The sequence below is a fragment of the Drosophila simulans genome, chromosome 2R (assembly GCF_016746395.2).
Source record: "Drosophila simulans strain w501 chromosome 2R, Prin_Dsim_3.1, whole genome shotgun sequence".
Taxonomy (NCBI): domain Eukaryota; kingdom Metazoa; phylum Arthropoda; class Insecta; order Diptera; family Drosophilidae; genus Drosophila; species Drosophila simulans.
Window position 1 is genome coordinate 1670857 of NC_052521.2, and position 24036 is coordinate 1694892.

General features: G+C 34.2%; 1 protein-coding gene and 1 long non-coding RNA gene across 14 annotated transcripts in view; one reads left to right on the forward strand and one right to left on the reverse strand.

Annotated features, from left to right (window-relative positions):
• The window catches only part of LOC27209337 (nipped-B protein), a 56131-nt gene that overhangs the window by 25822 nt on the left and 6273 nt on the right, over positions 1 to 24036 (forward strand). For 8 of the 13 annotated variants that reach the window (XM_039292298.2, XM_039292297.2, XM_039292295.2 and 5 more), the window contains 9 exons: positions 13374 to 13409; positions 13760 to 14434; positions 14493 to 14724; positions 17841 to 18162; positions 18230 to 18458; positions 18512 to 18706; positions 19825 to 19917; positions 19977 to 20470; positions 23869 to 24017. In XM_039292298.2, coding sequence (XP_039148232.1) covers positions 13374 to 13409; positions 13760 to 14434; positions 14493 to 14724; positions 17841 to 18162; positions 18230 to 18458; positions 18512 to 18706; positions 19825 to 19917; positions 19977 to 20470; positions 23869 to 24017 — 2425 coding nt within the window. Of the gene's footprint in view, positions 1 to 13373; positions 13410 to 13759; positions 14435 to 14492; positions 14725 to 17840; positions 18163 to 18229; positions 18459 to 18511; positions 18707 to 19824; positions 19918 to 19976; positions 20471 to 20555; positions 20590 to 23868; positions 24018 to 24036 lie in introns of those variants that run through there. The other 5 variants (XM_016184776.3, XM_016184772.3, XM_039292302.2 and 2 more) reach the window with 3 other exon arrangements.
• Positions 7157 to 8781, reverse strand: LOC123327134. Its single transcript, XR_006541618.1, has 3 exons — positions 8249 to 8781; positions 7905 to 7975; positions 7157 to 7847 (listed from the first exon to the last, which is right to left on the reverse strand). It is a non-coding gene; the product is annotated as an uncharacterized LOC123327134 (long non-coding RNA).

Here is a 24036-nt window from a genome sequence, read left to right on the forward strand (position 1 = left end):
CTTGAAAGAGATACTTAGACTTTTTACGCTACGCGCCTGTTGTAGATTCGTCTGTTCCGTTTTTTAAAAGTGTACGCTTGTAGTTGTTGCATGTCATATCGAGTTTTAATGTTGTTTGTAACAATGCGACAATTTGTCATCAATTTGTGCCATGAGGGGCAAAGCTAGTGAAGCCGCAATATCCTCCAGATCAATAGATTTAAATTTTGACATAGAATTCGGCACCCATATTTGGTGTAACTTTCTCCAGACTTTGGTCGCCCTGTTCAAAATTGTCATCAGTGTGCCAGCAGACGTTTCGATGCCAACAAAGCGTTGATCGAAGAGTTCTTAAAATTGTGGCAAAGTGATGCCAGCAAAGCATATTTTGGACAGACATTGTGATGCACTTCCCTCGACCGCCTAACCTAAAATTATCATCAGGCTGCTACCTTTGGGAATTTTATCAGCAAAAATGAGATCCACTGTTGTACACCAAGCTGAGGCATCTCCACCATCTCCCCCAGGATAAAATTTTGGCAAAGTTATATGTTTTCCCTTTTCATCAGTTGTCGATGCCATTGGTGTCTGCATATATTTGATGATCTCCAATAGGTTGTTGTTTTGCACTTGTAAAGCTGCAAAGTATGCATCGGTGATATTTGTAGGCAAAGCAGATCCCACTTCTGATATCGCAGAGTTGTTATTTTCTCGTGGGTGCTATGTTGACACACAAACTTTTCGAGCAAAGCGAATTCCAACCGGCGTGTACAAGCGTCTGCACGCCACTGCACGCATTTTCTACTCGCGCATCGATCTATGCTTCACACACGCTAGCTGGACTACACTCGGCGACAGCGCGACAACGCCGTCGCCTCACTCGTAATAGTATTTTGGCGCCAGTCATATTCTACGTTGTAGTCAAATTCTAAGAATGATTTCATAATATACCAAACTCATTGCGCAGCAGCGTCTTGCAAGCGAAGTGGTCAAACTTTGTTAATAATGTGACATATACATTTTACTATACGAGTTACGGGTTAAACTATAAGGTAATTAAGCACTGGGAGTATTAGCAGCTATGGCGTTCCGCTAGTCTAGTGTGACCATGGTTTATAGCCAGTTAGAGAAAATTATAGTTTTATATTTTATGTATTATGCTGGAGCTAAAAAGGATATAATTTTGATGATGTCATCGTTCGTTGGGTTAGGAAGTGCGGTTATTGGGTTGATTGATTGAAAGGGATCTAAAAAGGGAAGTGAAGGACAGTTAACTAGGATGTGTTTAACATCTAACTGTTGATGGTTGCAAAAAGAGCATATGTTGGTGAGGGATCTGTTCATGTAGTGGACATTGGTAAAAGTTGGGGTGTCCAAGTCTGAGTCTGCTAATAAGGAATTGGTTTTTCCTGGTGCGGGTTGTGGTGTTGTAGGAGTAATTCGGTGTGGTACCTTCTTAACTGCTTCCTATATGGCTATTATTTCTCCTGAAAAGACTGTGGAGAAAAGGGGAAGTAGCCAAATTTGATTTTGATGGTTTCGCTTGTTACACTATAGCTTTCTATAGCTATATAGCTTCCATCTATCTGTGTAAAGGAAATTTTGAAATTTCAAAAATGTGGACGTGGCATAATTGGGCGTTTTTAAGGCGTTAGAGTGGGCGGGCAAAAAGATTTTTGTCAAATTTATAAAAGTTTACATTATTGATATTTTTATATAAAAATATTTTTCAAAAAGTTGCGCCTATGAAGAGTTTGCAATATTTATAAGATAAAAAATATACAATTGTTAATATCTGAATGAATTATATTTTGAAGATCACCGACCGTTTTTAAGAAGGTATTAAACTAAACTCAAATAATTGATCTGAATTGATTGACGTTCAAGCCTCGGTCTAGAGATTTTTAAATATGGCCTTAGAATTTTAGAGTTCTACTAAAATAGAGCTTTGGAGTTGCTAACTTATGGATAAGTCACTATATATAGTGACGTATTTGGGTGGTCCAAACCGGCCACTTCAATTATTTCAAAGAACTATAAACAGTAATCACTTGAGTGATTTCCATAATGTATCCCAGCTGCGCAGCATCCGTTTCTAATAAGGAATTCTTTGGCAGCGGTACTGAGCCGTTCTTGAACATCCTAAAGCCTAACCTAAGCAGATTTGACTCCTCTCTTTGAATCTTCTCTTAATCTGAAGAATCAAATATTGTCAAAATACTGAGGCTTCTCCTCAATCCAATTTACATTTGATATTAAGTCTTAAGCGGAGATCAAAAGAATAAAGACGTAACAACTATTTCCCCGATAATTTTTGATTTCTTAGCGTTGTCCTTAGTCAACTGACGGGACATTAGTTCGACTCAAAAATATCACAAATAATTTTACTGGCGCAGTCGGTAAGATACAAAATTATCCGAAAAAAGAACCTTTGAGTGGAAAATAAGTTAAATTTTATAATCCAGTGCTTGAAATATTTCCAAAAAATAAATTCGTGAAAACTCTTCAACTTGGATTATAATTCCAATTCGGTTATCCAATAAAAAGTGGAAGTGAAATACGAAACAAAAACATTAAGTCCAAAGGCAACTAAGTTTTAAAACCAACATATAAAATTAGAAGAAAGTAAAGTAAAAAAAAAAAAAAAAACTTTATGTAAATAAAAAAAGAACAATAAAGCAATTTAATAATACAACACCAATATTAAAAATGTACAATAAAAAAAGTGAAACTAGAAAACATAACTAGAAAACATAAGCAATTTAATAATACAACACCAATATTAAAAATTTACAATAAAAAAAGTGAAACTAGAAAACATAACACTAAATCCGAAACGAAAATAAAAAAACAAAATTTAAAATTTTACAATAAAAATGTCACAACACCAATTATTGCCGCACCCCAAATCGTTGCGCTGAGCGACAACCACCTTGCCGAAGACCGTCGGCAGCTTAATGACATTATGCCATTCAATGGTGATCCAAAAACCCTTCACACTTTCGTCAGCAGAGTGGATTACGTAATTTCGCTCTACCAAACCAATGATTTCCGAAAACAGAGGGTTCTACTGGGAGCCATCGAAAGGAACTTGGACGGACCGGTTACACGTTCTTTGGGACTTCCGAATCGAAGATTGGCCTACGCTCAAAGCAAGACTCATCGCGGAATTTAAAACTCAAACTCCAAACTACAAACTTCTGGAGAACTTCAGGGAGACACCATACAGTGGAAACCTTAGAGAATTCTGCGAAGAAGCGGAAAGACGACGTTAATTATTAATTTCGAAACTACACCTGAAAGCTAACCAATCGATGGCTCTTATTTATATTCAGGCTATTAAAGACTCTATTAAGATACTGATAAGGAAACTACCAATACAATTATTTACAATTTTAGCTCATCACGATATTACAGACTTAAGATCCCTAATTGCGTTTGAGTTTGAGAAGAATTTATGAAGAACACATTAATTTTGAATTTAATAAAAACCCAGAATACCATAATAAAAACTCAAATTCTAATCAGAATTCGAAAGCACATAAATTCAATACGAATGTTCAAACTCAATATCGACAAAGTTACCTACAATATTTCCAACCCTTCACACAGCACCAATCTGGCACTCACCTAATTATTTCAGACCGAACCCATACACACTACCCATTATTCAAAAAAATCCTTTCCAACAACATCCCAACAAAGCCCAAAATCCCCAAACAACACATTTTAGAGGAAATACATACCCTCAACTACATCAACCCTCTACATCTAAAAATACTAACTTCCCAATTACTAAACGAGTAAGACCATCGGACAGTGAACAAACTAAAATGTCTATTGACGAAATTAGATTCCAAGACGCGCATGAATTCGAACAAGTCCAACCTAATTATTATGAGCAACAGTATTTTAACCAAAATCAATACAATCCGTATCAAAATCATGGGTTCGTTAATGGGCAACAACAAGTCCAATCTGTACAAATTAATAACGAACAAAATCAAAATAATTCTGAACTAAACGAAAATTACATAAAAATAGTATACAAAGGGTGCTCATACAAATGCCTTCTAGACACAGGATCCACAATTAATATGATCAATGAAAATATATTTTGTCTTCCCATTCAAAATAGTAGATGTGAAGTTTTAACATCAAATGGCCCTATTACCTTGAACGACTTGATTATGTTACCCAGAAATAGTATTTTCAAAAAAACCGAACCATTTTATGTGCACAGATTTTCTAATAATTACGATATGCTAATTTGCAGAAAATTGTTGAAAAATGCTCAATCAGTTATTAATTACAAAAATGATACAGTTACCCTTTTTGATCAAACTTACAAATTAATTACTTCAGAATCCGAAAGAAACCAAAATTTGTATATCCAAAGGTCACCAGAATCAATTGCAAGCTCAGATCAGAAATCAATAAAAAAAATTATAATTTTTACAGTTTCGATTAGATTACCTAAATCAGGAGGAAACTTTAGAGTTAAAAGGCTTATTAAATAAATTTAGAAATCTCTAATATAAGGAAGGAGAGAAATTAACATTTACAAATACCATTAAACACACCAATTTATTCGAAGCAATACCCACTTGAAGTTGAAAACCAAGTACAGGAAATTCTAAATCAGGGATTAATTAGGGAAAGTAATTCGCCATACAATAGTCCTACTTGGGTCGTACCAAAAAAACCGGATGCTTCTGGCATAATGAAGTACAGGGTAGTAATTGATTATAGAAAGCTAAATGAAATAACCATACCTGACAGATATTCAATTCCAAATATGGACGAAATTTTACAACAATCGATCTGGCAAAAGGATTTCACCAAATAGAAATGGACGAGGAATCAATTCCTAAAACTTCATTCTCCACCAAAAGCAGTCATTACGAATACCTTCGAATGCCATTTGGTCTTAGGAATGCACTATTCAACATTTTAATATTTTCAACATCCCCTACAGAACATTTAAATTCAATACAATTATTTTTTCAAAGCTTGTAGAAGAAAATTTAAAATTGCAACTAGACAAATGAGTTCTTAAAAAAGGAAGCTAACTTTCTTGGTCACATAGTAACTCCTGATGGTATTTAAGCTTTCCTCGGATTAACAGGATATTTTCGCAAATTTATTCCAAATTACGCAGACATAGCAAAACCCATGACCAGCTGCTTAAAAAAAGGAGCAAAAATAGATACGCTAGTAACTTGGCCCTCGGGGCTGTCCTCTTTCAAAACGGTCATCCTATATCTTTATTTAGTAAAACGAACACTTAATGATCACGAATTAAATTGCAGTGCAATCGAAAAGGAATTACTCGCCATAGTTTGGGCCACAAAAACTTTCCGACATTATTTAGTTAGATTAGGCGAATACCAATTTAAAATAGATTATATTAAAGGGAAGAAAAATTCAGCTGCCGATGTATTATCAAGAATTAAAATTGAAGAAAATCATCATAGTGAAGCTACTCAACATAGTGCAAAAGAAGACAATAGCAACCTTATTCATTTAACAGCAAAACCAATCAATTATTTCAAAAAACAAATAATCTTTATTAAATCCGATAAAACTAAAGTAGAGCATTCAATAATATTCGGTAACTCCGAATAAATCCGAATTCTTTATCCATAGAAACATTATTGAGAGTGATGTAGATTTTGAAATTATTCAAAGAGCACACATAGAAATTATTAATACCACATACACAAAAGTAATTCGGAGTCTTTTCCTATTAAAACGTTGGTTCATACGCCGAATTCAAAGAAATCATACTTCAATCACATGAAAAACTTTTACATCCTGGTATACAGAAAATGACAAAATTATTTAAAGAAAATAACTTCTTTCCAAATAGCCAACTATTAATTCAAAATATATAATAAACGAATGCAACATATGCAATTTCGCCAAAATAGAACATAGAAACACCGAAATGCCTTTAAAAATCACACCGAAACCGGAACATTGCCTTGATATTTATTCTAATTTCGATACACGTGAGCAAATTAAAACTAGGGATTGGATAGAATGCAGAAACGCATTCATCAAAAAATTAAAGAAAATAAAATATATAAACATAAATGAAGACCGACAGGAATTTAATATTGATACTAATTACAGAAAGGTCCAATACAGAACGGCAAATTAGAAAATCCATTTAAACCAACCAAAAATCTACAAAAAACAGACCCTCACTAATAGAAATAAAGTTACGCACTACTACAAAACACAATTCAAAAAACAAAAGAAAAATAATCAATTCTCAATTTCACAGGCACCTGGTATCTGATAACACTATTGCTTATACTGATCACAGCTGTTCATGGATAGCAAATTCAAATTAATAATATTGTCACCAACCACGGATATCTCCATTTTTCTGATAAACCAGTCTACCATCCTCCTTTGAATACCATTGCTTAAAAATCAATTAAACTGAAATAGACATCGTGGTTGACTATTTTGAGCAAAGACTATGAACCGATTACCATGCACCCCAGATAAAATGTGTATACAATAAAATGAAAAGAGAACTAGTCGGAATAACCCTGAATTGATAAATGACGGAATGCAAAAGAGACAGAACTATGAAAATAACCACACCACCATTAACAGTCTTTTGTTCGAACTAATGCAGTTTACGGAATACGTAAAAGATTTGGAAATGGCTATGCAGCTTTCTAGACTTGGACTGTTTAACCCCAAATTAATAGACTATGACAAACTTAAGAATGTGACCAGCCAAACTATTTTAAATATTAAAACATCCACTTGGAGGATAAATCAATAGTATAATTTTAGGTGAAAATCTGTTAAAACCAGAAATAGATTTGACACCACTATACACACCACTTCATTTAACAAAAATAAAAAATTTAAAACAACGACATTGTTGAGATGATTTCAGAGACCATTGTAATAATTGCATTAATTTTGTTGTACTTCTATTTAAGATATGTATCATTTAAGCCATTTATGATGCTGAATGCAAAACTTAAAATAAGAAAAAATCTAAATCGAAACAGTCCACAACAAATAGAAATAGAAGAAACTCCATTTCCCATACTATATCCATCAATCCCATCCCAAGTATAGGCTATAGGCTATAAGTTAAAGTAAACGTTTGTTTATTTTCACAAGAAGGTAATTAGGACCGGTGGTCCGTCTTTATTTTGATAAGAATCGGAACTGAATTTAAAGTACAAAATGGGGTGGTATTTATACCCCCCAGCACCGTCGCTGCTTCTGCTAGCGTCAGTGCCAACTCCGTTGTTGGCTCTGCCATCGTCGCTCCCACGGAAGCGCTCCAGACGCTGATCTTGCATTTATTGGCTACTGCAGGTGCACGGCCAGATGCGCGTGTAAGTCTTCGCAGATTGTTCTTGCGAATTCTTTTGGTGCTAACTTATATAATAATGTCCCAGCTGCGCAGCATCCGTTTCTAATAAAGCCGGTCTAATAGCCGTTCTTGTAAACAAGCCTTACCTAAGCCGATTTGACTGCTCTTTTTAAACCATTTCTTAATCCTAAGAATCCAAGAGCGAGGCTCTTCCGAAATACAATTATTATTAAAATACTAAGGCTACTCCTCAATCCAATTTACATTTGATATTAAGTCTTAAGCTGAGATCAAAAGAATAAAGACGTGAAAACTATTTCCCCGATAATTTTTTATTTCTTAGCGTTGTCCTTAGCCAACTGACGGGACATTAGTTCGACTCAAAAATATCACAACTAATTTTACTGTATATATTGCGTGTTATTTTTTGGAGGAAAGGTGTTTTATACGTACATGCAGCCATTTGATTTGGAATTTTAGTATAACCGGAAGTGAAAATGACTCTGACGCGCTAAAGAAATGGTAAATGGTAAGAATGGTAGAATAACAAGATGAGTAACTACCATACATTGGTTTTGCACTATGCATCCACTTTTTTTAGGTGACGGCCAAAATTGCCCTCTCTCCGCTCGGGTAAAACTGAAAATAGAATTTACATGATTGTGTGATTAGAAACAATAGACGTGAACGTGTATATGTGTGAGTGCTTGTGCTAGAAGACGAAATTCTGCCAAATGATCAGCATTCCTGAATTCAATCCAGAAAGTGAACCATTTTCGATATGGAAAGAAAAATTTGATATCCATTTGTGCGAATTAAATCTCAGTGAAGAAAGCATTCAACAGGCATTGTTACTAAAATCTATTTGATCAGTACCGTACACTGTCCTACATAGCTGCAGTCCACACTCACCATTATCTAAATCATACAAATAACTTTGTGAAATAATGCTTTTGCATTATACACTACCAACACTAGTGTTTCGGGAAAGAAAAACCTTTCACATGTTCACAAAAAGCTAAAATGAAACCGTTTCAAGTTGGTATGCACGTGTCAGTTAGCATTAAATTGCAAGTTTGGACAACATCTGGAACATCTGTTTTAAACCAATTCATCATGAGTCTTCCAAGTGCAATTTTTAAACGGTTTTGTGAAGTTTTTCGTCTCTGTCGGACGCATTGAGAAAAGCAATGATAATGGAGACGAAGATTACCGCTAAGAGAGCTGAAGAGAACGTGAACTACGTACATAGCAACAGCGATAACTTTAATCTCTCGATCTCTTTCACATGAATGTTGTTTGCGACACTGGTGCACCTTGCACATTGATTCCAAAAGCAACATATGAAAAAGCAATTATGAAGCGGACGCTAAGAAAATGTAAAGTGACGTTTGTAAATTATAATGTTGACACTATCGAAATTGCTGGTGAGTACGATGCAATGATTGAATATCAAGGCATAAAAAAACAAATGATAGTCGTATTTACAAATACAACGAGTATAGCTTTGCTTGGTAGGCCATTTTTAAGACCCTTTAGCTTTGATTTAGTACAGGTAAACAGCATAAATGTGAACGAACAGTACTCTGTAGTTACAGAACAAATTAAAAATGAATTTTCGTAAGTATTTTAAACCGATTTAGTTTCATTCAACGCTAGTAAAGTTACATTGAATTTAGAGCATGGCTCTAAAGCAATATTTTTCAAGCCAAGGCAGTTACCACTAGCATGGAAAGATAAAATTGAACATAAGCTAAGACTTAGACTATTGACTTAGGTGTTTTAGATCACGTTGACAGTTCTGATTGGGGAACTCCATTGGTGCCAATTTTAAAACCCGATGGTGATATTAGAATATGTGGTGATTATAGAGTTACTTTAATGAAATGTGTGATTGATTTTAGATACCCATTACCGAGAATAGACGACATATTTGCAGCACTTCAAGAAGGCACATTAAATACAAAGCTTGATTTAAGGAACGCATATAATCAGTTACACTTAGATGGGGAATCTCAACTAAGATGTACTTGGAGCACACACATTGGTCTTTTAAAAGTAAAGCGATTACCTTTTGGTATAAAGACAGCAGCAGCTATTTTCCAAAAGACAATGGAATATTTGTTTCAAGGCATGCAAGGCATAGTAGTTTATCAAGATGATATTACTGTGTCTGGAGCTTGTTTGCAGGAACATATAATAAATTTAAAAAGCAAAAACAAAGACAGAGTATCATGTGTGTTATCAGCACCGACACCTTAAAATATGTATATCAAAGCTTCGAGCTTTCATCGGAATGACGAATTACTTTTCAAAATTTGTAAATAATTTTGCACAGATAATGAGTCGGTTGTATAAATTATTGCAAAAAGACGCAAAATTTCAATGGTCCGATAGTTGTGAAAACTCATACAACAAAATAAAAGTACAGATAACTTCTGATCAGGTGTTAGTTCACTATAATCCTGATTTACCAATTGTACTTACGACAGATGCTAGTTTTTATGAAGCTTCAGGTGTTTTAGCACACAAATTCTCAGATGGTCTAAAACCAATTGCATTCATTTCAAGGCCACTATCAAATAGTGAAATCAATTACAGCACACTTGATAAAGAACCTCTTGCTATTGTATATAGCGTAATGAAATTGAAACAATATCTGTTAGGTGTGAAATTCATTTTGAAAACTGATCACAAACCTCTGTTAGGTATATTTGGAGAAAAGAAAGGATTGCCACTTATGGCATCTGCACGATTGCAATGATGGGCATTCATCTTTAAAGGTTTTCAATTCACCATTGAACATATTAAAGGGTTTTTAAAGGTTTTTCGAATGAAGCAGAATGTCAAGAATTCCGCAAATCGGAGTGATTGATAAGAATGATGATGATTTTAATTATGTCAACTTTATACACTCAAACAGTCCATGCAAATTGAATTTCATGAGTATTGCTCGTGAAACACGACGTGATTCAATCTTGTCAAAAGTTTGTGAATCTGTAAAATTTGGATCACTACAAAAATTAAATAAAAATATATTTGGTAGCTTCATCAATATGGCCAATGGATTGTCTGTAGAATATGACTGTATAATGTTGGATCTTCGTGTCATTAACCCTACTAAATTTAGGCAACAGATTCTACAAGAATTTTATAAGTCACATCTTGGTATGGTGAAAATCAAAATGTTCCGTTCCAGGAGCAACAACCAAGCCCAGAAAAATCTTCAATAATTCCTTCGAAAACAAATGAACTGAAGCAGATGGACAGAAGCAGAATCCATGTAGATTTTGCAGGGCCAATAAAAAATAATTACATAATGGCTGTAGTTTGTTTATATTCCAAATGGCTTGAGGTTTTCAAGACATCATCATTCACAATATCAAAATTACGAGAATTCTTCTGTAGAAATGGTTTATTTGATACATTAGTTTCCGATAACGTAAGACAATGTTTATTTAATAAAATGCTTATGACCAACAATGGTATAAATCACATATTGACCTCGACTGGTCATCCAGCAACTAATGACCAAGCAGGGAATGTCGTCAAAACAGTAAAAAAGTCGCTTTATGCAAGCATGAATTTTATACGCTTCAAATATTTATTGTGACTGATCTTGAGTACAATATTACTGCACGCAGGCAGCCAAATTACATGCTAAATAGAGTCTCACAATAAGAGAAAAAAGCTTCAGGTTACCGCGACCAAAAGAGGGAGACACTGTGCATTCACTTTATTACATACATATTTTCAACAAATTTTGACAAAAACTGTGATTTTGACATCACATTAAATAGATTTCTTATGGATTATAGGAACACAATTCATTGTACAACTGGGGAATCACCTGCTAAATTATTTCTAGGTCGAATGTTAAAAACACATTTTCGTTATTGAAACCACATTTGGTGACAGAACACATAAAACAACAACAAGGCAAAATTATTAGAAAAAAAAGCTAATAGAAATGTTCGTTTTTCGAAAGGTCGAAAAGTTATGGTCAGGGACTATAAAAAACCGAACAAGGCAGGTTGGGTTGGACTCAAGCAGTTGTAAGCGAAAGACATGGATCTCGATCATATTATTGCATCTTTTAGCACAACAACCGAGAAACAAAACGCCATCTAAATCAAATAAGAAATCAAGAAAATGTAAAATTAAATGAATATGAAAAGCAAAACACCGGTGTCGATAATAACATTCATGAAAACATATCAAATGAAAAATGTTATGAAAACATTAAACATTCGTAGTGAAGTCTATTCAGAATGTCTAATGATAAAATTTAATTTAAAAATATAATCGAAATATAAATGTAAAACAAAATGAAGTGAAAAGCAATTGAAATTTAAATTAAAACTAAAAAAAAAGTTGTAAAAGGCGTATATTTTTAATAACTTAAGATATATTTGTTTTATACAAATATGAATATGTTATATTGATTAATAATAAGCAAAACTAAGAAGAATGGGCATGTTATGTATTATAAGTTTATTATAAGACGGTCACACATTAGCACATTCATGTCGTGTAAATACTTTTTAATAAAACAGTTGGAAATTAAGCTTGTACGTTAACACAACATTTTTGTTGATAATTAATAATTTGTAATACATCTATTACATCGGATACATCGGTATCCAAGGAACACCACAGACAGGACATTACAACTGAATCTTATTTGAAATTTAAATTATTAAAGTGGGTCACTTACATACAGTATTATTAAGTCAAATGACTTAATAAATATACTATTTAATACAAAGGAAATACAAAGGAAATTATTTTAACTACTGTAATTTAAAACATAAAAAAAAGTCATTACATTGAGAAAAAAATATATTTCATATAAATAATACATAGTAGAAAGTAAAAATTTATAAAATAAATAAAAATATATGAAAAGAATAGAGAATAAAGATTTAAAGTCTAAGAACTTCTAAAGGAAAGGGCATATTTTATGAAATTTACAATGCATGAGCATACTTGTGCACACATAAAGTCGTCGGCTTTAACTGTATGCGTAGGAGAGAGCTCCAGGCTGTAGAGCTCTTCTCTTTCTCGCTCTTGAACAAAAATTCGACAGAGCCTGAAGCCACCTCTAGAGCCAGCCCAGATGATGGTTGCAAAGAGATCATATGCTGGTGAGGGATCTGTTCATGTAGTGGGCATTGGTGTGTCCAAGTCTGAGTCTGCTAATGAGGATTTGGTTTTTCCTGGTGCGGGTTGTGGTGTTGTAGGAGTAATTTGGTGTGGTAGCTTCTTAACTGCTTCCTTTATGTCTATTATTTCGTTTGAAAAGAATGGTGCAGAATGCCAAATTTGATTTAGCTGGTTTCGCTTGTTACACTATAGCTTTCTATTCCATCTATCTGTGTAAAGGAATTTTTGGTTGTGAATAGAATTTTTTAGGGATTGAAAGAGTCGTTCGAAAGTTGTGAAGGGTGTGCTAGAGTTGTTGTATTTTGTTAGAGATGTGTTGGTAGCTATATTTAGAAGAAGAATTTTTTAATTGGATTGGTTTTTATTGGTGAAAATGGGGCACTTAGCTTGGACAAGTGTCTATTATTTTTGTATCATGGTTTGTTGTGGTTAAATGCTTTTAGATTTTTTTTAGTAAAGAAAGTTCCTGGTTCCCCCACGGAACTCTACGGGATACTGGTGTAATATTATTTTAATTTTTTTAGAAGATAAGAGAGCGACTCTACTGGCTCAGGCTTTTTATTGAAAGATCAAACATTTTCAGATCGTATTTAGACTATGGTCAATAGGGCCAGGTGTTTGCATGGTTTTATAAAAATGTGGTCAAAGGAATTTGATGAATTTGACAACCAAAACCTTATTCATTACGCTAGTCCGTCCGATCCTTGAGTATGGATCACCTGTTTAGAGTAGTCATTACGTAATTTACTCGGACTGTACTGAATCGGCCCAAAAAAACTTACTGCTTAGTTTACGGCGCTTAAATTAGGATGCAAACCTTATATTACCTCCTTATTCTAGTAACTAATGTTAATTAATTTACCTTCCCTAGCTAACCGTAGACCGATGCTTGGAACAGTCTTTATTTGTAAGCTTATTCGTGGTGATGTTGATAGTCCGGACATGGTTGACCGGCCACACTTCCCTGTTCCAAGTAGATTCATTAGAAGCTACATACCATTAATCTTTAATTACTGTAAATCTAACTATGAGTTGCATGACCCTTACAGAGTTTTCTTTAGTCCTGACTCTCTGGCGCTCTTAAAGCAATCAATTCTTACTTTTTAACGCATAATTAGATCTTTCTAATATTTATATAGTTCCTCGTTGCCGTATTTTTTTATTAATCGCCTCTATCTTCTCGCGAATCGAGCCGTACAATACACGTCAGCGGTGCGCTAATAATATATTACAAAATATTATTTAATTACATTTCAGATTTTTCGCAAGGAAAGATACGATAAAATAAGAAACAGTATCTTAGGCGACATTTTGACATCTATTGATCGGTTACCTTCGTCAAAAAAAAATCTTCGCCCATATAAACTTACAAACAATGGCGGAAATATTCAAATGGTTACAGCACTTGTATTGCAATTAATTCAATGCGCCACGATTTTACCGGATTCCCTTTGTGATAATGGCAAATTTAGTAACAAACCACAAGAGGGAAATTCTTTTGATGAAGAAGGAAAAAAATTGCTTCAGCCTAGTCAGGATCTACTCGTTTTACAAAAATATGATGTAGCTGTCAGCATTGGTGGAAATTTCTTAACAACTTTCCTTAACAAATGCAAATCTCGGTCTAATGAAACTGATTTTCGGCCTCTGTTTGAAAATTTTATTCATGATTTACTGGCCACCGTGAATAAGCCTGAATGGCCTGCATCTGAATTATTGCTTTCGCTGTTGGGAACTATGCTGGTTCGCTACGTTTCTGATAAGGGTATAGAACAAAGCATTCGTTTGGTATCATTGGATTACCTGGGCATAGTAGCTGCTCGATTGCGAAAAGACACAGTGGAATCTCGGTGTAGAGTTAACATTATTGATTCAATGATTCAATCCATCAAATTAGAGCAAGAAAAGGAGGGAGATGTAACATCAAACAATGTAAGTAATCATATCGGATTTACTGTTAACAAAAATATCTTACGATCGTACATTGCAGGATCAATTTGAACTAGAGCCCGAGGAGCAGCGAACAGATTTTTTGCAAAAGATTCTTCTCGACTTTCTAGCTGTAAATGCTCAAGAAGAAAACTTAATCTGGGACTATGCTAGACATTTTTATTTGGCACAATGGTATCGGGATGTCATATATCAAAGACGTAGGATAAATGATGGCAAAAAAGGTTTGGCTTTCAGGAAGTCTAAAATTTGTAATAATCGGAAGACGAATGGTAAGTTAACGCGTCAAAAGATGTATTAAAAACAACATACTATTATTTATACAGTTCTATATATTTTTTAATGTAATAATATTAAAATATTGCATTATATTTTTCATCTATGGCCCGACTATCCGGTCAATTCCATTTTATTTATCGTAAAAAATGAATTCATTGGTACATTAACAATGGAGTTAGTCATTTTAACATTTTAAAAAGACAAATCCTGTCACTTTATCTTATTTCTATAATAACCTCTTAAAGAATTCAATGTGGTCTTGTGATAAAACGTCAATTATTTTGAGTGCATAAAGTTATTCAAATTCTTCCCTGATGTTGCCTTCTTCATCCATCTCCGGTTGTAGTCCGAAATATACATTTTTTTAATACGGTAATCAGAATAAAAGTTTCAAGCCTCACCATAAAATAGAAGAGAAAACGACACATAAATCTTAAGTTATAGTTAATTCTACAAATGGCTCTTTTTTTTTAGTTGTCCTTGTGGACCATTATGGAGAATGGAGATACTTTGTTAGTTTGATGTTAAGATATATTTTCGCCGACCTGATATACTAGATTTCTTGAAAATATGTAATAGAAAGAAGAAAGCATTTCTAATCATATTAAGTATATATACTCTGGATCAGGATCAATAGCCGAGTCGATGTGGCCATGTCCGTCTGTCCGTATGAACGGCGAGATCTCAGTAACTATAAAAGCTAGATACAGATTCTAGAGACAAAGACGCAGCGCAAGTTTGTTGACCCATGTTGTCACGCTCACTCTAACGCCCACAAACCGCAGAAAACTGCCATGCCCATACTTTTGAGAAATGTGTTAGTATTTTTTTTACATTTTTATTATTCTTGTAAATTTTTATCGATTTTCAAAAAATTTTACCACGCACACTATAACCCGCAAAACCGACCACACTTTTAAAAAATGTTTGTATTATTCATGTTGTATTATTATTATTATTTTTTATGCTCTTCGATAATCGTATTTTTTTACGATTTCGATTTGGCAAAATCTTTCGATTTCATTTTTCGGTGCTCCGGTTTTCGCAAAATTTTTCCTATCGCAATGTTTTCTAAACACTAAACAGCTGCTTAAACTGTTTTCCATACAATAGACCGGCCAAGCTTTTCATAGTTTTAATTCCGCTCGCAATTACTTTTTTACTCCAATTTGACCATTTAAGTATTTAAATTACATAGCATTATTTACAAAGAAACTTTTGGCTCTCCTATAAATTAATTAATGAATTCTTTCATATTTTATAAGCATTTATGCCTGCCGGTTTCGTTTCATCAACCGTAATGCAGTCTTTCCGATAACTTTTGTCGATAACTTACGTCGTCAAATTGAAACTTTTTCTTGCCAACGGCAAAATTTTGTGTGTCAAATTTGAGGTGGGGTTAGAAATAAATTTTTTAGAATGATGTGGATGTTTAAGAAACATCAAGAGACTACTGGGGACTCTATTTTTCCATTTGTAAATAAGATCTGATGCCGTTTCAAAATTGAAAAATTCTTACGATTTCGAAAACCGGGGCTCCGATTTTTCGATTTCAAATCGAAATTATATATAATTTTTGTATTATTTATAAGATAGTCGTTTTACCAGAATAATTTTTGCAACTCCCACCAACCACCCAAAACATTCACGTTCACATATTGGCCAGCAGACCCCTAATGATTGTAGACCCCTAATTGATTTGGCGGTGACAAATAAAATCTAATTAGCGCCGAGGCCCTACCCCATCTGTCATCAGACCACTCGCCTGTGTTGATCATAGTCATGTAGTCATATCTAGCTTAACAGTTCCAATATGTAGAGTATATTCAAAACACCAGAAAAGACTGCACAACATTTTTACTTTTCTTAGTTAGAGTGAGTGTACTAAGTTGTTGTACAGTGCGGGAGTGAGTACACAACATTTTATTTTAGGTGCACTCGAAATGAACGCGCTGCAACATTGCCAGCAATAAAGATTTGGCTTGCAAAATAATGTTTTCGCATATTAATATTCATAATTTAAAAACAATAGAGAATTCTTCTTCCGCAAATACATTCTGAAACTGAACAACATCATTTCGGTCGTACGAGATCAAAAAGTCATCAGGGAGCTAAAACCAAAACAGGGTACCTGAAAACTCTTCAATGGAATCGAAAGTCTCTATTATCATACTAATACCTAAGCCCAGGAAAGATCACACGATTCCGTCATCTTCGTCATATTATGCCTATCTTAATTATTCATCAAATGCCTTCTATCGCGCATAATACCAAGCTCTCAACATTATCTTAGCCAATCAATTGGGTTTCAGAGAAACCCACAAGCAAAATATTTTAGCGCGATATTCTTCTTATCTCAACGCGATTTCCCTTGCCTACTTGCCTGGGTACACGCATGAACTCCTGGAGTCGTACCTCTACAACAAAGCCCTCGCAGTGAGGTGCAATAAAATGATATCCGACAACTGCACTATCGAAGCTGGGGTCCCACAAGTCATCGCACTTGTTCCAACTCTTTTTTTCACTTGGGAAAAAAAGATGAAAGGTTGAGATTCAGCAAGATTTTCTAGAGAAAAAGACGCGGCGCATGTTTGTTGGCCGATGCCCACTCTAAAGCCCACAAACTGCACAAAACTGCCACGCCCACACATTTGAAAAATGTGTTGATATTTCGTATTTATTCATAATTTTGTTAGTGTTGTAAATTCCTATCGATTTGCCAAAACACATTTTTGCCACGCCCACTCTAATCGCCCAAAACTGCCACTCCCACACTTTTGCAAAATTGTTTGATTATGATTTTTTCATTATTTCATAATGTTATTAGTCGTGTAAATGTCTATTGATTTCGCAAAAAACTTTTTGCCACGGCCACTCTAACCTCCAAAAGCCGTCGAAAAGGTCACGCCCACACTTTGGACCAATTTTACCCAATTTATTCCCTAATACATATCTATCGATATCCCAGATATCGCTTTCGCTTCCACACTAGCTGAGTGAGTGTAGGGTATCTGTTAGTCGGGGAACTCGACTATATCCTTCTCTCTTGTTTATTGACAACACATTGAGCTTATTAAATATAAATATATTTTTTTTTTTTTTTTTTAAGGTGATTATTTAGATACGTCGGATTCTGGATCGTGCGATGAAAGTGATACCGATACAAACAAAAAGAGAATTCACTGTATGGAAAGCAATAATTTAGAACTAAATATTAACATCTATAAGGCTTTAGAAGCCAGAAAGCAATATTTTATCAACAAAATTAAGCCATTTTCAGTTTTTGGCGAGCAAAACCACTCGTCAAATCAGCACATCAAAACATACATAGATTATAATAACGCTCAGTTAATAGCGCAATATCTGGCCACCAAAAGGCCCTTTAGTCAATCTTTTGATGGATGCTTAAAGAAAATTATTTTAGTTGTGAAGTAAGTATATATTAATTGCTGTATATATTTAAATTTCTACTAATTGTTCTTTTTTGGTATAACACAGTGAACCGTCGATAGCAGTAAGGACACGTGCAATGAAATGTCTTGCCAACATTGTGGAAGTTGATCCATTGGTCCTAAAACGAAAAGACATGCAAATGGGAGTTAATCAGAAATTCCTAGACACAGCTATTTCGGTACGAGAGGCTGCTGTAGATTTGGTTGGAAAATTTGTTCTTAGTAATCAAGATCTAATCGATCAGTATTACGATATGCTGTCTACTCGTATTTTGGTAATATACAAAAAAAAATTTTAATAAATTAAAAAAATATATATTTTTTAAAGGATACTGGTGTCTCCGTACGGAAAAGGGTCATTAAAATTTTGAGAGATATTTGTTTAGAATATCCAGATTTTGCAAAAATTCCCGAAATTTGCGTAAAAATGATTCGACGTGTTCATGACGAAGAAGGCATTCAAAAACTTGTTACGGAAGTTTTTATGAAGATGTGGTTTACACCGTGTATTAAAAATGATAAAGTGAGTACTACTTCAAATTTAAAGTATTTAAAAGGATATTTTAAACAAAAGAAATTTCATGGTTCGCTTAAACAAAAAGGAAAGTGACTGTTATTGAAAAAGAAAATCGTTTCCTACCATATAAAGTATGTATATTCTTGATTAGGATCACCAGCCCAGTCGATCTGGCAATGTCCGTACGTATGATCGTCGAAATCTCGCAAACTAAAAGATAGAAGCTTAAGTTTAAGCATACAGAAGGAACTACCCCAATCGAAAGTTTGTTTGTTTTCAGATGTTGCCACGTCCACTGTAACGCCCACCAACCGCAAATACTGGCACGCCCACAGTTTTGACAAATTTTTATTTGTCTCGTAAATTTCTATAAAATTTGCCACTCAAAACTCGCTTTAAAATTTGTTTGATATTTTTTACTAGATTCTTTGAAAAATATGTAGCAAGCTGAAGGAAGGGTTTCCGACTATATAAAGTATATATATTCTTGATCAGGATTAATAGCCGAGTGGATCTAGCTATGTCATTCTGTCCGTATGAACGTCGAGATCTCAGAACTATAAAAGCTAGGTTCTGCATACAGATTCTAGAGACAAAGACGCAGCGCCCACAAACCGCAAAAAACTGCCACTCCCACACTTGTATATTTTTATCGGTTTAAACAAATGTTTGCCACTCCTACTCTAACGCCCAAAACGTCCACGCCCACATTTTTGAACCATTTTTCGATATTTTTCATAGTTTTATTGAAAATTTCTATCAATTTACCGAAAAACTTTTTGACACGCCCACTCCTACGCCCTAAAGCCGTCGAAACGGTCACGCCCACACTTTGGGACAAGTTTTGAATTTCTTCTCATTTTATTCCCCAATATCTATCGTTATCCCATAAAAATTAGAAAATTTCGCGTTTGCATTCACACTAGCTGAGTAACGGATATATGATAATTGACTTGTAATAACCAATTTCTATCGATCTATTAATTTCTCCCTCACACTCACTATCTGAGTCAAGGGTATCTGGTAGTATCGATTGTAACTGTAAACGGGGCTATACATAGTATTATTTAAAGTTTAATCTTAATGGTTATTTATTTGAATATTTCTTACTCATTGTTATTTAGATTGGAATACAAAGGAAAATAAATCATATAATTGACGTGGTAAATACTGCACATGATACTGGAACCACTTGGTTAGAGGGCCTTCTAATGAGTGTAAGCTAAAAAAAACATACAACGTAATATAATTAATATTTATTTTACCTTTAATGTAGATATTTAAGCCAAGAGATAATATGCTAAGGTCTGAAGGATGCGTTCAAGAAGTTATTAAGAGGAACACAGAGCCACCAATGGATATTGTGATAGCTTGTCAACAATTAGCGGACGGACTAGTTGACAGACTAATTGAATTGGAAGATACAGATAACTCGCGAATGCTGGGTTGTATTACCACACTACATTTACTGGCTAAAGTGCGGCCACAACTGCTGGTTAAGCATGCTATAACAATTGAACCATATCTCAACATAAAATGTCATTCTGCCACAGCTGCAAAGTTCATATGTGCAGTTGCAGATATTCTCGAAAAAGTAGTTCCTCTGGTTAATAATGCCAGTGAATCCTTTTTAGCATCGTTGGAAGAGCATTTAATGTTATTGGTTGTTTCACGAAATCAAGCCGAAGTTACTAGCTGTGTTTCTTGCTTGGGAGCACTTGTGAATAAGATTACACATAACTTTAAATTGATCCGCGACTGTTTTCAAAAGTATGTATTAATCTTTATACCTTCTACATTTAATTATTAAACATATTTGTCTATTCTTTGTCAATCTCATTTCCAAAATCTTCAGCATTATAGAGCTAGCTTAAAATAATAAATAAACGGTGGTCCGTATTACGATTATAATATATTAAGAAACTAATCGGTCTGTATAAGATGTCTTAAGAATAAGTATAAGTAAACATTAATCGGATGGCTTACTACATTTTAGTGGTTCACGTTCTCAATACAATTCATACTAACACTAAACTTCAACATATAAAAAACAGTATATCAGCGTATACGAAGTTCTCTCTTCTCGACGGCAATGTCTAGCACTGTCCACAATGCTTTTGTCTATAATAACCTTGGTAATAACCGGTCTTGACAAGAAAAGAATTGTCATAATACGGTAACATCGAAATCCGGAAATCATTAATTGGGTACGAATGTAGTCTTGGTGTATTCCGGCTTACACGTTTCTTTGTTCCTAGGAGGCATTTGGGGGTGAAAAGACTGCTACAATAAGTTCAGTTAAAGGCACTGTACAAAGTTCTAAGCGCCACAAGTGGGTTAACCAGCCAGAAACCCATCTTAGAATCAGAACGTTCTTCAGGGCCCTTAAAAGAATCTTGCCAATTTTTGAGATCAGTGATGAAAGGCTGGTCCCAGCTTAATATCCTGCATAAGAGTTTTGGCTCGTCGATCCCGCTGCTTCAAACAGGTGGGCTATAATCTTGTTGGATAGACATTTGGTAAAAAAAGAACAAACAATTTTGCGATTGCTGGTCAACGCACTGCCCCTCTCATTATTGTTTAATTATTCCTTTGCACTATGGTCCAGAATTCGTTTTTTTTTTGCATAAAGTCTCAATTTTTATGTCAATATATCGTCCTTTGGCAATTATTTTCTAATAGAAAATTGATTGAAATAAAAACCAAAAACAAAATCTTCCGAAAGCCTTACAAAATCGTTGTATAAGCTTTTAAAGGTGAAGTGTTAAAAAACGCTGATTGAGAGAATGCAATTCCCGAAAAATTATTTGCTTACGTGGTACGATCGTTAATACGCATCCATAAATTATAGTAAAATATGGAAAATAAATGCAAAGGTATGATGTTTTTAACGTATGTAGGTAATATATGTGTAGTTTTACTGTTTTTGTGGTGTGTAACATCCAATTTATGTGTATTTTAACAGAAAATTCTAACGTGTCCCCGTGTCTCCTGTATTTCGTGGAGTATAAATAAATTTCTGACAAAAGTTATAAACGTCAGTTTGTACCTTTCACTATTGTCTTTGACGGTAAAGTAATATCTTTTGCCCATTTTTGCTTGTTTTTTTTTTAAATTTGATTTTGTATAGGCAAGTTCGAATTAAGACATAGCGACCTCCTGGACATTTGGAGGCGTAACAATAGGTAAATAAGTTATGTTTCAGGTTACGTTTATTCCGCAATCAACAACAATAATCTGGAATCGAAAAAGACAAAAGAGGTTGACAAAAAATAGTAAATTTTTAAATATTTATTAAAAGAAAACTGACCGAGTGTAACAGACAACTAGACCGATTTATTTCCAAACATACCAAGGTGGATGGCGTCTAAGAAAACAATTCTTGGTAGTGATTTTGAAAACTCCAAGACACCCCAGCAAATGGGACGCCGAAACTTATCTTACCAAAATGCAGGAGAAAGATTAAAAAGGAAACTGGCATCGAATCTGGCAAGTGAAAGTGACCACGACACAAGTCTTTTGATTCATGCAGCAACTGTTTCTGCTAGAAAAGAATGCAAGAGGGACGTGGCCTTTGTTCTTAAAGAAACTTTAAAAACAGAATTTCCAAGCGAATCGAGGATGCAAATTCAATGGCAATAACCAACTCCTCTTTCACCAGATGAAGCTCTAGCTTATCTACTGGAAAACACGCTGAAAAAACAGCAATATATAAGCACCGGGCTTTTAAATAAAAGCCATAACAGCGATATATATCCGCCCTATAATGAAGTGATGCTTAAAAGAAAGAGAGAAAAAATAGGAAAAACCACTTCTGAAGGCAGTATAAGTCTTTTGGAAATACAGTCTAATTTTAAACCTTATCAGACAAAATATTGGATTCACATTCTGATTCTGATTCGAGTTCAGATTTGGAAATTTATAATCTAGAACTAGAAGAAGAAGAGGGCGATTATTTTTTAAATAACAATATACACACTTTTATTTAAAAAAAAAAACAATGCAATTTCGTTGACTCCTGAGTCATACCAGTAGTTAATATGGGAGGCAAGAGAGGGCGTGGTCGCACAGACTCCAAATTTGGTGTGCAAACTATTTGTGATTGAACAACAAAATGTATAAAGTTTCAAGTCTGTAGCTCAATTTATTTTTAGACTTTATGCCAAAAAAAAACGAATTCTGGACCACAGTGTTTGTAAAGTTTTGTAATAGTTTTCTCTCACCTAATTTCCTCCTCCTCACATTTTTGATGACGGCCCAGTGCGCGATGGTCTTTGAATTTCAAATCTACAACGAATTACAAACGTACTACAAAGGAAAATATTTTATTGGGGCGAGTGGTACGCAAATAATTTTTAATTACCTCTACTAAGAGCGAGCCGATCTGGGTATGTCCGTCTGTCCCACCATCTTTCTGGCATTCCACTTATGATACGTGCAAGTCAACCACCTTTAACGCTAAACGTCACGCTTCTACTTAACTTTTATATGATATATTAGTTTTTTTTTTATATTGCGATACTAACAGTTTGGGCAGTGTGAAATAATTTTTATCTATAATTTAAAATCATTTTGTCCACATCCATTCTAACGCCCTTAAACTACAAAACGCTGTCAAGCCAACAATTATGAAACATGTAAATACCGTTTTATAATACCTTTTTATTCCCGTTACTCGTAGAGTAAAAGGGTATACTAGAATCGTTGAAAAGTATGCAACAGGCAGAAGGAAGCGTTTCCGACTATATAAAGTATATATATTCTTGATCAGGATCAATAGCCGAGTGGATCTAGCCATGCCATTCTGTCCGTATGAAGATCTCAGAATTATAAAAGCTAGGTTCTGCATACAGATTCTAGAGACAAAGAAGGTTGATGTTTAGTATACAGATTCTAGAATCGGGCAACTCACGGAATTAGAAGCAGAGCAGCACGAAAATTGTATTTATAACCTTAATATCATTTATGAAAAGATGCTGTACATAATTTATTTTAAAATATTTATAATTATAAAATAAAGAAGATATGAAATTTGTAAAATCTGCAAAGATTTAAAGACTTGGTTATGTTCTATGATAGTTTTGGTATCCTTATAAATAATGAAGATATTTAAAATGTATTTATTTAAAATTGTAACAAAATGTTTACATAAATTTAAATTTTTATAGATTTTATCGGGTTCTTGATGTGTCTCGAAGTCAAGTAATACAAGGAAACAACAGCGTAGATAATATTTACACTCCCAGCTTTCGGCGAAGTTTGTTTACGATCGGAATACTAATGCGATATTTCGACTTTAAGTCTCCTATTGCGTTAGGTATGTAAATTTTTTTTTA